We start from the raw sequence: 13,655 nt of genomic DNA, 5'->3' as shown, positions 1-13,655 counted from the left end.
TGTTCTGGGCATTTGCCCTCTCCCCCCTACTTCCCACCGGTCACGCCCTTCGTCCGCTCTCATTGGCTGCCCAGGTAAGTGGTTTACTCGTGCCCACCCGCGGGTGACCCGAGGGGCCTGAAGTTGACCGCCCCCCCCACCCCCCCGGCTGACCGAATCGCCGCGGCGGGGAGGGGCCCTTAGGGCGGGGTCCGGACACTCCAGCCCTCCTCTGGTCCCCAGCTGGGAGTCGCTGGCACGCGCCAGCTGCGGACGCGGCGGGTGCCCCACAGCTGCCGGTTGTCTTCACCCCCAGCTGTGAGGCCGAGACTCCCCCAGGCTCGGAAGGCGCCCCACACCTGCTGCGGCCATGCCCCATCTCCCCGCAGCTGCGGGGCTGAGCACTCCCGTGACAAGAGGCCCGCCACCGGGGCAGGTGTAGAGCGTTCCCCCGCCTCCCGAACACCCGCCACCACCAGGGTTTCCTCTGCCGGTCTGTGATGGGATAAAGATCATGTGGGGTCTATATGTAGAGTCCTCTCAGTCCTTCAATTCTCTTGGGAGCCCAAGCCCTTTCTAAAGATGTAGCTCCATTTCCTAGCCTGGCATCCCCTTTTGGTAAAGCCCTTTCAAAGTGGGCTGCAGCAGGGCAGACACTGCACTGAATCTTTAGAGCAACCCCTCTGGGGAGTATCATTTTGTACCCCTCAAGAGTTCCCCAGTAGTCCCATTCTTCCCCTTATTTCCCCCAGTACTCTGACTTTGAAAGGCTGGTAAGTGCTATGCTAAACTGCTGAAGTTCAGTTGGGTTTTGGGAGACCCCCAGGGACTGAGCTACTGCCCCCAAAGCCTGGTCATTAGAGACGCCCACCTCCATAGGCAAAGGGTTGGGTAACCTCAATTCTGGGTTTCCACATGACAGTTGCCCTGATCAAACCTAAAACCATAAGGCCGTGATCTGGCCGTACCCCGATGGACCCTGGGGGCATCTTGAAGGCATTTCCCAAGCGGAGGAAAATTCATGCCAATCCATCATCAAAAGGACTTACAAAGATTCCCAAGCAAGAAGGTGGAGAAGAAGCAGGAGGTGAGCAGATCCACCCTCAGAACCCTCACGTACTTGAACCCTCAAGCTTCCTATATTGTTTATGTCTAGAATCAGATATTAGAGCTGGTTCTGCCAGTCCATGGCCTGCAGGTTGGTTTGTATCTTCATTGCACTAGGCTTGGGCCCCAGGCTTTGACAGGCCACTTGCTGTGTTCTTTTCTACCCCACCCCTAGACCTCCATCAATCAGAAAATACTCTCTGGTCCCTAAGGAAATGACTAGCAGAAGCCTTTGCTCTCCAGGAGGTTGCCTGAAGAGGGATGGAGGGGGTGGGAGACTCAGATTCTCAGAGCTACATTATTTTGCAGCCAAGCTGACAAATAACAGCTCACGTGGCGGGTAGGGGAGGGGAGTAGCTCTTACACGATGAGGCCTGTAATGGCAAGTCATATGTGCCTTATGCCTTGTGCAGAGGTGGGTGTCTATTAATACTTGAAAGAATAAATGATCAAAGGAAGCGATATACAGGATACCTACAATGTGCTCCAGCAGTGTTTACACTGTTCTAGGTTACATGAGGGAACAGGACATACTGAAATCCTTGCCCCTTACATCAAGTGATGGTTCATGGGGAAACTAACTGTATGCTTGCATCAGAATCCCCAGAAGGCTGGCTCTCTGGATGGAAGGAGAATGATCGTTTGGGGGCACAGGACTGTAAAGGGTTCGTTTGGATCATATCTGACAGTTATGACAATAGGCATCTGGATGTCCCCTCCACAGAGTGGTTGAGCTCCCTGCGGGCCCATGTTGTGCCCAGTGGCATTGGGCGAGCCCGGGCAGAACTCTTTGAGAAGCAAATTATCAAGCATGGTGGCCAGATATGCGCTGCCCAGGCCCCAGGGGTCACTCACATTGTGGTGGATGAAGGCATGGACTGTGAGCGAGCCCTCCGCCTCCTTCGACTGACCCAGCTACCCCAGGGTGTTCAGCTGGTAAAGTCGGCCTGGCTGAGCCTGTGCCTGCAGGAGAAAAGGCTAGTGGACACAGCAGGATTCAGCATCTGCATCCCCAACAGGTGAGCTGGCCTCTGTCTTTCCTCAAGTGCTTCCTGGCAGCATCTTGAGCTTTCTTCTTGGATTATTAAAAAATAACTTTCATTGTCTTAATTGGACACATTAGAAAACCAAGATTTCAGAATAGAGGATTGGGAGCAGAGGGAGGGCCAGGCCTTTGGGTGTTAAACTTGCCATCACCATCCCTGCAGGTGCCTGGACCAACCACAGCTCAGCAAGGCAGACCAAGACTTTTCTGTGCCTCCTGGAGCCCATGAGGCTGTGCTCAGGACAGCCCTTTCTCCTTCCCGTCCTCCCACCAGGCCTGTATCTCCTCCCCGGAGGACAGAGGAGGCCCCGAGCACCCAAGCCCAGGTCAGGAGCCTCCCAGCCCTCAGAGCTCCCTTCCCCTGGGAACTAGGTCACAGAAACAGGGAGGGCCTGGTGGTTGTTCAGAAGGTCCCAGGCCCCTGACAGAGGAAGGATCTCTTTATTGTGAAGCCATTTGGCTCTGCCCAACACTCATCATGCCTGCATTTGCCCAGGCCCACATCTACCACACACCACTGGGGATTCTAGGGCTGGGCACTGGGGGAAGCCAAAATGAACATGGCCCCACAGTTAAGGAGACCCAGGTCTGATGCAGGAGACCCAGCCTCATTCCTGGGTCTGAGTAGGAGACTCAGCCCCCACCTTTGAGGAGCTCTCCTGGGGGCCGCTGGGGGCATGAATTTCTCGTCTCTTCTCTTTCCTTACCTCAAGCCTGGCTATGATGATGAAACCAGTGACGAGGAAGAGACCCAGGTTAGCGCAGCTGATCTGGAAGCCTTTATCAGCGGCCACTACTCCACCCTCCTTGAGGGAGATGGTGAGCCTAGTCCAGCCCCTAAGGGCCTGGATAAGTGGGTCTGTGCACAGCCTTCGAGCCAGAAGGCGATCAACCACAACCCCCACCTCACAGAGAAGCTGGAAGTGCTGGCCAAAGCCTACAGTGTTCAGGGAGACAAGTGGAGGGCCCTGGGCTATGCCAAGGCCATCAATGCCCTCAAGAGCTTCCACAAGCCTGTCACCTCCTACCAGGTACCTGGGGGCCAGGACAGGGGATGCGGGGAGATGGGGGGCTTTCTGTTTACTGGGCACCAGTCACAAGTGGGGATCAGGTGGAGTGCTTAAGATTTTATGATGTCAGAGACTTGCACAAAAGAAATAAAATGGAGAGATGGATGAAAGCAGATTGGTAGAACCTTGATAATTATAGAAGCTGCTGATGGGTAATGGGGGTTCATTATACTGTTCTCTCTACTATGGGAATTTTTCCCATAGTAAAAAGTTTTTTGTTTTTTGGTTTTTTTTAAAGATTTTATTTATTTATTTGACAGAGAGAGACACAGCGAGAGAGGGAACACAAGCAGGGGGAGCAGGAGAGGGAGAAGCAGGCTTCCCGCCAAGCAGGGAGCCCGATGCGGGGCTCGATCCCAGGACCCTGGGATCACGACCTGAGCCGAAGGCAGATGCTTAATGACTGAGCCACCCAGGCGCCCCTAGTAAAAAGTTTTTAAAAAGTTTACTCAGGAGGCCAACAGACCAGGGTTTGAATTCTGGTTCCCATCATTCATTAACTGTGTGATTCTAGGCAAGTTACTTAAACTCTTTAAGCAATGAAAAGGAACTAAGACTAGTGAGAGACTCAGGTACTCCTGGAGGACCAAATGCCATGCTCCCTGCAGTGCGGGACCTGATCCGCAGAAAGGCCTCAGTGAATGCCCCGCTCTCACTGTTGCCATGACAGTGGTGACTAGTGTGGTCACTGCTGCCTTTTCTCTACTTGCTGTGCTGATCTCCATTCCTCTGAGAACCAAAAGACAAGTGACCCAGCCCATCCCATCCAAACTTCTCATCTTCATTTGTGCCCAGGCTTTTACACCAGCTGCTAACGGGCCAAGCTGGCTTTTACTCAGATACCTGCTAAAGGAGTCTGCTAACCCACCGCTGGCTCTACACCTCCCATCTTCTCACTCTGCTTTTCCTGCCTCTGCCTCCCCCTACCCCCAGGAGGCCTTCGGTATCCCTGGGATTGGAAAGCGGATGGCCGAGAAAATCGCAGAAATCCTGGACAGCGGGCATCTGCGGAAGCTGGACCATATCAGTGAGAGTGTGCCTGTCTTGGAGCTCTTCTCCAACATCTGGGGAGCTGGAACCAAAACTGCCCAGATGTGGTACCAACAGGTCACACCATGTCCCAGCACCCACTTCGGTTTTACTTTCTCAGAGGTCCTGCCCCCCAGTTTTCATACCCTGTGCTCTAATGGGAATGAACCAGGACTAGAGGGAGACCACTTTTCAAGGGGACTAGGGCTCATGTAGACCCCTCTCTTGCTCCCAGAACTGCCCTGTTGCCTGATAGCCTCAAGGAATTAATCAAGGAGGCAGAGAGACAGGAACTGTGTTTCTCTGTCTCCCAGACTAGCAAGGGCCTTCCTGAGAAGATCAGGCCTCAAGGCTGAGTATCCAGATCAATGGTTCCCCAACCTGGTGATGCCCAGAATCCCCCAGACCAACGGGCTTATGAACCAGTATTTTAGGGTTGTGGCAGAGCTGGATTGGGGTGTGTCTCCCATGCTCCCTACCTTTCTTGAGTCCCGCTGATTACAGATCCAACCACTCCTGGGGTTGATCCTGCCTCAGGCCTTCCTTGGAATCTGGGGGTGATGGAAGCCTTGTGTATGTGCTCGTTCACTGCCTCTCCATTGGTCTTGGCTGCTCATAGCCTCCTCATCTGGCTTGTTTTTTCCAGGGTTTCCGGACCCTAGAAGACATCCGCAACCAGGCCTCCCTGACTACCCAGCAGGCCATTGGCCTGAAGCATTATGATGACTTCCTGGAACGCATACCCCGGGAGGAGGCTACAGAGATTGAGCAGGCAGTAAGCAGTTGTCCCAGAGCAGTGAGGAGAGCCAGGCCTTGCTATAAGGTCAGGACCTGGCTCAAAGTCAAGAACACCTGATCCCTCAGCTGGGGAGCCAGGTGGAGGAAGCTGTGAGACAGAGGTTGGGACCAGTGGGGATAGGGCCAGCTGAGACTGAAGCTGGAAGTGTGGGTGGCTGTGGTAGGGAAGGGCTGTAACAGCAGGCCTCTGGGTTAGGGTAGAGTAAGCATTGGCTTAGATGCTAGCATGGCGTTAGGGCTGGATTAGAGGCGGATTACTGTCAGAACTACTTGAGGATATTGGGGTTTGAACTGGATTAGGTCAGGGTGGGTCAGGACAGAGGTTCTTAATGTTCTTTGATTCACAAACTTTTCTGAGAACCCAATGAAAACTATGGACTCTTTGTCTCCAAAATTTGTGCAGATGTACAAAGTTTTCTATTTCCAGATGTGCATACCCTCTGAAGGATCCCCCCTCCACCCAGCCCCCTACAACCTGAGGCTGGTTCAGGGTTTGGGTTAGAGTTGGTGTAGAAGCACAGTGCCAGTATGATTAGGTTTGGGGTCAGAGGAAAGCTTAGGTTGAGTTGAATCAAGGTTAGGCCTGAATTAAGAGTAGGGTTTTCTTAGTATTGGATGCTTTTAGTTAAGATTTGTTGTTGCCCTAAAAATAAGATTTGGCCAACATTAGGGTTTGATTTAAAGTTGGGTTAGGGATTAAATTCCTATAAAACCTAGATTAGAAAGAGACTAGTGTATATTTGGGGTTAGATATATAATTTGTTCAGTTGGTGTCAGGATTAGGGGCTGGTTGCTGTGGGCAAGGTTTGCTACTTTGGAAGCAGGTTTTGATAAGTAGCACTGTATGGAGACCCTGGCCCACCTTAGTTGAAATCAGCCTCCAGCTCTACTCCAGGCCTCCAGCCTCCACGCTCTACTCTGTGGGACTATGAGCTGGCACAGGATGGATGAACAGGCCCCTTTGTCCATCCATCACCAGGCCTTGGTGCTAGTAGTGATGACACTGCCACTCAGCCACGGTGTCCAGGCACAGAGAATGTCCCGGTGAGCCTCCAGCCCCCAGCCCATTGGCAGGGGCTTCCCACATGGCATTGAAGGGCTCTAGCTTTAGTTTTTGATGGGATTACTCATCCTAGGTCTCCTCGCATCCTCTTGGGAGGCTCAAGAAGGGAGTGAGGGGATTAGCAGAGCCTGGCCTGTCAGGAGAATTGAGGTGTCCCGGCCAAAGTATCCAGGGTCCCAGAAATCTCAGTGTCCCGGGGTAAAGGCGTGGAGGCCATCTGCAGACGAAAGGCTTCCGTGTCGCTGGGGTAGAGGCTAATGGGCTTATTTCCCTCAGCGAGGGATGATCCTTCAGCTGACAGCCCCCTCTTTCTTGGCTCCCTCCCCAAGCCCCAAGCCTCCTTCCTCCAAGTAAGGGTGTGAGCACTGGCTCAGAATTGCCTCCCTCTTCGCTTTTTTTTTCTTTTCTTTTATTGTAGGTACAGTTGTATTTCTGGGCTCCATTTCCCCCTAGACCTGGCCTGGGGCACCCTGCTAGCCACCTGCTCAGGCCTCAAGCCCCAGCTCACACACTCTGCCTTTAGCTCTAGATCCATACCTGGGGCTGCTGAGACCTGGCAGAGGGCTTCCAGGCATCTGGCCCTTTGTCCTAAGTGGACAGACCTGGGCACATGGGTCGGGGCAGGGGCCGAGAGAAGGGGTGTCTCTCTGCTCTTAAAGAACCCTAGGAGGAAAGATCAGTGCCTTCCCTCAGAATCCGAGTATACGCCTCTTAGCTCGCTCTTCAGGCTGAGTCTGGTGGTGGGAACACATTTTCTTTTCCATCCTAGTGAAGCTGGAGAACTGCCATTCCCCAGGGTAGACTGCTGGCTCTGCTCCTTGAGGCTTTCCCTCACTTGTATCACACCTCCGGGGATTGGCTTGGGGCATCAGCTGGACACGTGGGCTCCTAAGTCAGGGAAGTCTCTCGTGCTGCCCCGGGAGAGGAACTCCATGCAGGGCTTGAGGCCCACAGGCCCTCCTTGCTGCCCCCTGCCTCCCCTCCCCCCCGCTCTTTCCCAGGTCCGGGCAGCAGCTCAGGTCTTCAACCCCGGGCTGCTGTGTGTGGCATGTGGTTCTTACCGCCGGGGGAAGGCAACCTGTGGTGATGTGGACGTGCTGCTCACTCACCCGGATGGCCGGTCTCACCAGGGCATCTTCAGTCCTCTCCTCGACAGCCTTCGGCACCAAGGTATAAGCTCTGTCTCTGGGTGAGTGGGCTGGCCAGGGCAGTGCAGGGAGGGCGACCCCTGGGAGGGAGAGGCTCAGAGTCGCAAGCTCTAGGCAGGAAGCGGGGGAGGGCTGCTTTGTGAGAATACCGTCTCTCCCTCGAGGCCAGAGCCATCGCAGGGAAGACAAAACAGCCCACCACTCCTGCCCTCAGTAATAGGTGCTCACTACTGCCTGCAGGTCGAGGTTCATCTCACCTGCCTGTGACACTGCAGGGGGACATGAGGAGGAATGACTCTGCATGGTTTAAAGAGGCAGGCCCAGGGAGGGCAAGGTCAGCCAGCAACGAAATTTGTGAGCTGGGAATGGAGGACCCAGGGATGAACAGGAGAGACCTGGGAGGACAGGGCAGCCCGGGCCTGGCTCCCTGCCCTCCCAGCGGCCCTCTGATGTTGCGCCAGGGTTCCTGACGGATGACCTGGTGAGCCAGGAGGAGAACGGCCAGCAGCAGAAGTATTTGGGGGTGTGCCAGCTACCCGGGCCGGGGCGGCGGCACCGACGACTGGACATCATCATTGTGCCCTACAGCGAGTTTGCCTGTGCCCTGCTCTACTTCACTGGCTCTGCCCACTTCAACCGCTCCATGCGGGCTCTGGCCAAGACCAAGGGCATGAGCTTGTCGGAGCATGCCCTCAGCACCTCTGTGGTCCGAGACACCCAAGGCCTCAAGGTGGGGCCTGGCCGAGTGCTGCCCACCCCCACTGAGAAGGATGTCTTCAGGCTTTTAGGCCTACCCTACCGAGAACCAGCTGAGCGGGACTGGTGACCCACGGCTGGGGGGAAGGAGGCGCCAAGCCGGACTGGCTGCCCCACCTGGCCATCCAGTACTTGGCTCCAGCCTTAGTAGGCTGAACCTCACCACTTCAGCCACCTGGGCCTGAGGGAAGGGGCCAGCCTGGCTCCCAGGCTCGGCTTGGCCTGGCCCTCTCCTCAACAGGAGCAGACTGCTGTCCTTCTACCTCACCAGTGCCCCTGGTAGAGTTTTGTACACGGCCCCTTGCCCCATTTTAAGCAAGAACAGGTGCTGGTGTGAAGCCAGCTTCCTGTGCTGAAGGCCCATGACACCCCTCTTCCCTACCCAAGGAGGGTTTGGCTGCTGGGGGCGGGGCGGGGGCTGCAGGGGAAGGGGCAAACAGCTGTGGCTGAGCATCACCTAAGACCCTTTGGAGCAAGAGAATGTGCTACTCCACATGGACTCCTATGCGGCCCGCTTCCTCTGCAGCTGGAGGTGTGGGGAGGGGGCAACCGAGGCTCAGTAAGGACAGCATTTGAAGGCCCAGGGGCCCAGTAAAGTGCACTTGACATTCCGACTGCCTAGTGTCTGTGAACGGCTGCAGTCCCTGCCTGCCTTCCACCCGGGTGGGGATGGAGATGGGAGCTGAATGGGGGCCCAGAAAGACAACTGCTCTCTAGACGGGCTGGCCTGAGTCAGCTCCTGAGCTCAGAAGGGGGCAGGGGTGGGTGGGTAAGAGAATTCATGGAGTCAGGCATTAGGAGCGCCTGTCTGCCCATCAGCAGCTCTTGTGGGCCCTGCCCTAGAACAGGCTATCGGGACATAAACAGAGGTGACAAGACTCATTAGGAACAACTAAATGGTGACTTGTGTGCCACCAACAGGGCTGAGGCAGTCAGAGAAGGTTGCCTAGAGGAGGGGAGGGGCGGGCTGGCAGGGAAATTGCCTGTCTGGGGACAACTAAAGACCGTGCTTTAGATAGAATGCTTCTGCCGAAGTCAGGGGGAGGCCAGGCACGGAGGACTGGGAGTCAGGCTAAGGGGCTTAGTTTGATAGAACAGATAGGAGCAAGCCCAGCTGGCGGGACCAGGATGGTGCTCGGAGGTTGGACCTTGCAGGATGGCGTCGGGCATACCAGCTATGAAGGATAATGGGCATAAGGCAGGAGAAGGTGGCTGTGTTGGAGGAGCCTGGAGAGGCCTGATGGCATGGGGCGTTTGGTGGCTTCAGAGATGGACTCAAGCTGGAGCATGCCGGCTGGGAGGCAGGACTGGAGGGTAGGTGCTGAGTCCTGCCTCTTTGTCAGTAACGAGAGTCCCAGAGCTGGCCTTTGTTGGCCTGATTCTTAGTCAGGGGCTCCTGGCAGCCTCAGAATAGGCATCCTAGTTCAGAACCCTGAAGTCCCAACCCTGGGGCCCCACCTACATGGGTCATGCCAGGGAAGGAATCCAAAGCTCATGGAGTCTGGGGGACCCTTACACAGCCTGGTACCAACCAGAGACAGTCAATCAAAGGCTCAGAACTTCTGTGAGAGGTGAGTTCCTCAGAGCTTCCACTCCCAAGGAGGCATGGCTGACTGGCACCTGGAATGAATAAGCTGGGTAAGTTCCTGGGCCCCCAAGGCTGCTTCTGGCCCCCGCTCACAAGCTCTGCCAGTTCTATTCTGGACTGGACCCCCAGTGTCTGCCATCATTCCCAGCAAGGGTCAGAGTTGGCAGATACCCAAGCCTGGAGTGTCCAGGTCCAAATGTGGAAGTTGCTTCTCTCCTTTTGCTTCTCTCTTCGGGGCCCTGGCCTGCTCCGCAGCCTCTCCAGGCCCAGAGGAATAGGGCCTCCAGGGCTACAAGAGGGAACCAGTGGGTCATGGGGTAACTTGGCCAATTAACCCCTTCCCACACACAGGAAGTCCCCAGAATCAGAGAGAAGGACAGTGCTGACTTCTGTGTCTGAAAACAGGGACCTGACCCCATTCCTGGCATCTCCTCCTCCTCCTCCTCCTCCCAGGAGATTCAGAATTCCAGACATTACCTTCAAACCATGTAAACTTATGGTCCCACCTTCTGGCAAGGACAACAGGAAATTGGGATAGAAAGGGAGCATGCCCACACCTTCCAGAGAGACCCATTCTGGAGGTGGTATCCTCTTGGTTGCTCAATCTGACACAGGAGCCCAGGAGAAGAGCTGATGGAGGGATTTCTATCTTGAGAAAGGCTGCCCAGTTTGGGGTAGTTCTCCAAGTCCAAACTAAGCAAAGAGTGTGTTGGAAGGTTCTCCAGGTACTTCAGAGTCTGGACTTGTTTCTGAGTAAGCTTGCTGCCCAGTGTCCCATTCTGCTGGAAACCTGGTGGGAACTGGCATCCTGTCTAGCAACTGAGTACCCCAAAACTACCGCCCAGTCACCATGTGGTCCTGAGGAGGAGGAGAAGGGCCCACAAGCCTGCTTTCTGCCCCAAACCCAGCTGTTATCACTCTATGAGCCAAAGTTGTCCCTGGCCAGACCACATGAATGGTAGGCAGAATAATGGTCCCCCAAAGATGTCCACATCCTGATCCTTAGAACCTGTAAATATGTGACCTTGCTTGGCAAAAGACATTGCAGATGTGATTAAGGTTAAGGATTTTGAGATGAGATTATCCTGTGGACCCAATCTAATTATGAGTCCTTAAAAGTGGAAAACCTACACAGAGAGATGTGACAACAGGAGGAAGGTCAGAGCGATATGATGTTTCTGATTTTGAAGATAGAGAAAGGGGGCCACCAACCAAGGGATGTGGGTAGCATCTAGAAACTGGAAGAGGCAAGGAAACAGATTCTATTCAAGAGCCTCCATAAAGGAACGCAGCCCTGCCAACACCTCAGTTTTATTCCAGTGAGACCTGTGTCAGACTTCTAAACAGTAGTACTGTGTGGTAATAACTTTGTGTTGTTTTAAGCCACAAGTCTGTTCCTGCAACATTAGGGAACCAGTAAACTGGCTGTGTCTTGGTCTCCTTTTATAGTGAGTGGAGGGACCTGCTGTGAGGCAGAGGAGGTCCCCCCACGATTGCAGCTGGGGTGTGGGGAAGGGTGGGAGCCTCATATGCCTGGAGTAGGGGAGGGTCATGTGGTGGGCAAGACCCTGGGTCCCAGCCCTCTCCAGCTGACTGCCACTTGGTCAGTGTGAGCCTCCCTTAATTTCAGTTCCCCTCTGACACTTTGTGCCCAAGATACAGACCTCTCTAGACTGCTCTGCCCCAACCCCGCCAAGCTGGGAGCCTCATCTTTTCCCAGGGGCTGAGGGAATGACATTGATCTTGACCCCAGACTTGCACTGGAAGTGGAACAAGAAAAGGCCACACTCTTCTCCTGGGTTCTGGCTACTCATGGGGGAGTAGGTGTGGGCACAGGGCCAGGAGCCCCCTGGCCTGGAGTGGACATGACAAGGTGGGCAAGTCCAGCTATGTCCTACTCTCCAGGTTTTAAGGGCTGGGAATGGAAACCCTAGGCCCTTTGTCTTGCTTCTGCAGGAGAGTTACAGGATTCCTGTCCCTTTAAATGGGGTGGGCTGGGGCACCCAGTTGGTTAAGTGTCTGCCTTCAGCTCAGGTCATGATCCCAGGGTCCTGGGATCGAGCCCCACATCGGGCTCCCTGCTCAGTGGAGAGCCTGCTTCTCCCTCTCCCTCTGCATCTCTCCCTGCTTGTGCTTTCTCTCTCTCAAATAAAATCCTTAAAAATGAATGAATGAATGAATGAACGAATGAATGAGATGGGCTGCCTTTTGCCAGGACTAGGGACTACAACATGGAGAAGACATTGGCCTCACTTTCTTCACTCCTCAGGAGAGCCCCTTCCAGCCCCTCCCACCATCCCAGAGATCAGCCTCACTGGGAGCTACAGCGGCTGGCGCACCTGCTGCTCCTTATAGCCTCCGCAGACACCTACGCGCTGCCCTGGGCCTGAGGCCCAGCCTCAAGACCTTTAGCCCCTGTCCACTCTGCCCTTCAGCTCAGGCACCAGCCAGCTAGTTTTCTAGAACCCCCAAGCCACCGCGCAGCCCTGCTTCTGAGCTCTGGAACAGGGGGCCCCTCAGGGCTAATTGGCCTCATAAATTGTAAAAGCTGGCCTGAGACTCTGGGTCAAACCTCACCCCATCGTCTGAACCGGGGCCTCCGCAAGCCCTGGTCGTCCGCACTGGAGGTCAGTGCAGAAGCTGAGCCCCAGCGAAAGACCCAGAGAGAACATTCCTGAAGAAGGGCCTGAAGATGAGAGGACCCAGGGGTTGAAGGAGTGTGGGGGAGGGCTCTGAGGATGCCATGGAGGACATCTCCCGAATCCAGCGGCACCACATAAGGGGGCCACCGCTCGCTGCTTGACTGGCTGTGGAACCTCACCTGGCCCGTGGCTCTGCAGGACTCTGGCCTGGCCCTGACCAAGCAGGCCCATGACCCTAGACACGGTGGTCCTGCCGCAGCAAGACACCCTCACCCACTGGGCTCCGGTCCCTCAGCTGAGCTGTCACTGTGCCTTTCGACTGCACGTTCATTTGTGTGCCTAATGTGCATTCTGGGCCGAGTGTGTGCGCTGTGCGGTCAGGATTTTGTATCTGTACGTGTGGGCAGCCCCACATAGGAGTCCGTGCGCACATTGATCCAGACTCCGTGGGCATGCCCCTACGTTGTCAAGGGCCTGGGCAGGGCCTGGGGGCCGGAAGGGCGGTCCCTGGAGTCCCCGGCAGCGCTGGGCAGGGACTGCAGAAGGTGGAGCCCTGGCTGGCTCTGGACTCTGGGTCCTCAAGTCCGTGGAGGCGGCCGCAGGGCGGGCCGCCTGCGTCAGCCTTGAGCGGCCATCAATAGCGCGCAGTTAATTAATTTGATGGGAACAGCAGGGACCGCCGTTTGCATTTAGTGAAGTTCCAGGAACTTCCAACCTCATCTTCATAATTGGCCTCATAAATTGTAAGAAAGAGAGAGATCAGCAAAGCGGGAGGGAGGAGGGGCTGCCCGTCCGTCCTTATTTAATTTTATTGCTGAAATTCATCTTTTTAGCCTCCTCCGGAATCGGCTCTCCCTGCCGGATTTGCCTAATCATGATAAATTAATATTCATTTCCCCGCCTCTTACCCAGCTCCCGCGCTTGGATGGAGTTGGGGAGGGTCTCCTTCCAGCCCCTTGGCCAGGCCTTGGTGGGACCCCTGAAGGGGACCTTTTGTGAAGAAAAGAAAGTGGAGCCTGGGGAGAGCTGGAGGGGAGCCAGGGAGAAGAGGCGGCTCTGTTACGGTGGGGAGGTGTGTGTGTGGGGGGGGGTAGCTTCAGGGGGATTGACTGGGGCTCCCGGATGAGCGGCTCCTGAGGCCCCCTGCCGGTTCTGGGGCAGGAACAATCCAGACGGTCCAGGGTGTGAGGCTCAACTACCCCTGCCCAGCTAGGGTTAGGTGGGAGGGGCAGGAAAAGTCTGAGAAGGCCCTTTTGGAGACCCAGAGACCCAGAGGCCCAGACTGGGGGCAGACAGGATGGATTCAGGAGATGGATTTTGAAGGCTAGTTCCAGTTGAGAAGTCGGGGGAGGAGGAGGGTCGGCTGCGTGCCTGACCTGTCTTTGCCCCACACCCCTGCTGATGCTTGGTGCAGGCCACCTTGCCCTGGG

General features: G+C 55.4%; 1 protein-coding gene across 2 annotated transcripts; it reads left to right on the top strand.

The window, feature by feature from the left end:
* Window position 1: 1 nt before the first annotated feature.
* Window positions 2–8,608, top strand: POLL (DNA polymerase lambda). Of its 2 annotated transcripts, XM_021700168.1 has the most exons (9): window positions 2–74; window positions 902–1,066; window positions 1,811–2,105; window positions 2,295–2,457; window positions 2,845–3,162; window positions 4,135–4,308; window positions 4,877–5,005; window positions 7,093–7,261; window positions 7,701–8,608. In XM_021700168.1, exons 2-9 carry the CDS (start codon window positions 952–954, stop codon window positions 8,063–8,065), a joined length of 1,728 nt encoding a protein of 575 aa, XP_021555843.1. In that variant the 5' UTR covers window positions 2–74; window positions 902–951; the 3' UTR covers window positions 8,066–8,608. The 2 variants fall into 2 exon arrangements, with proteins under 2 accessions (XP_021555843.1, XP_044772066.1); XM_044916131.1 differs by lacking the exons at window positions 2–74; window positions 1,811–2,105; window positions 2,295–2,457; window positions 2,845–3,162 and having other exon boundaries at window positions 943–1,066.
* The last annotated feature ends 5,047 nt before the right edge of the window (window positions 8,609–13,655 follow it).

This window comes from Neomonachus schauinslandi, chromosome 6 (assembly GCF_002201575.2).
Source record: "Neomonachus schauinslandi chromosome 6, ASM220157v2, whole genome shotgun sequence".
NCBI lineage: Eukaryota > Metazoa > Chordata > Mammalia > Carnivora > Phocidae > Neomonachus > Neomonachus schauinslandi.
Note: the sequence above shows the minus strand (reverse complement) of the source record. Positions and strands in the feature narration are given on the sequence as shown.

What these genes read in the sequence shown, in the direction of transcription:
- POLL (XM_021700168.1), top strand. Translation starts at nt 952, where the DNA reads ATGGACCCTGGGGGCATCTTGAAGGCATTTCCCAAGCGGAGGAAAATT. An exon ending in CCCCGAGCACCCAAGCCCAG is followed by an intron (nt 2,458 to 2,844) that starts GTCAGGAGCCTC and finishes CCTTACCTCAAG; the next exon opens with CCTGGCTATGATGATGAAAC. An exon ending in CGACAGCCTTCGGCACCAAG is followed by an intron (nt 7,262 to 7,700) that starts GTATAAGCTCTG and finishes ATGTTGCGCCAG; the next exon opens with GGTTCCTGACGGATGACCTG.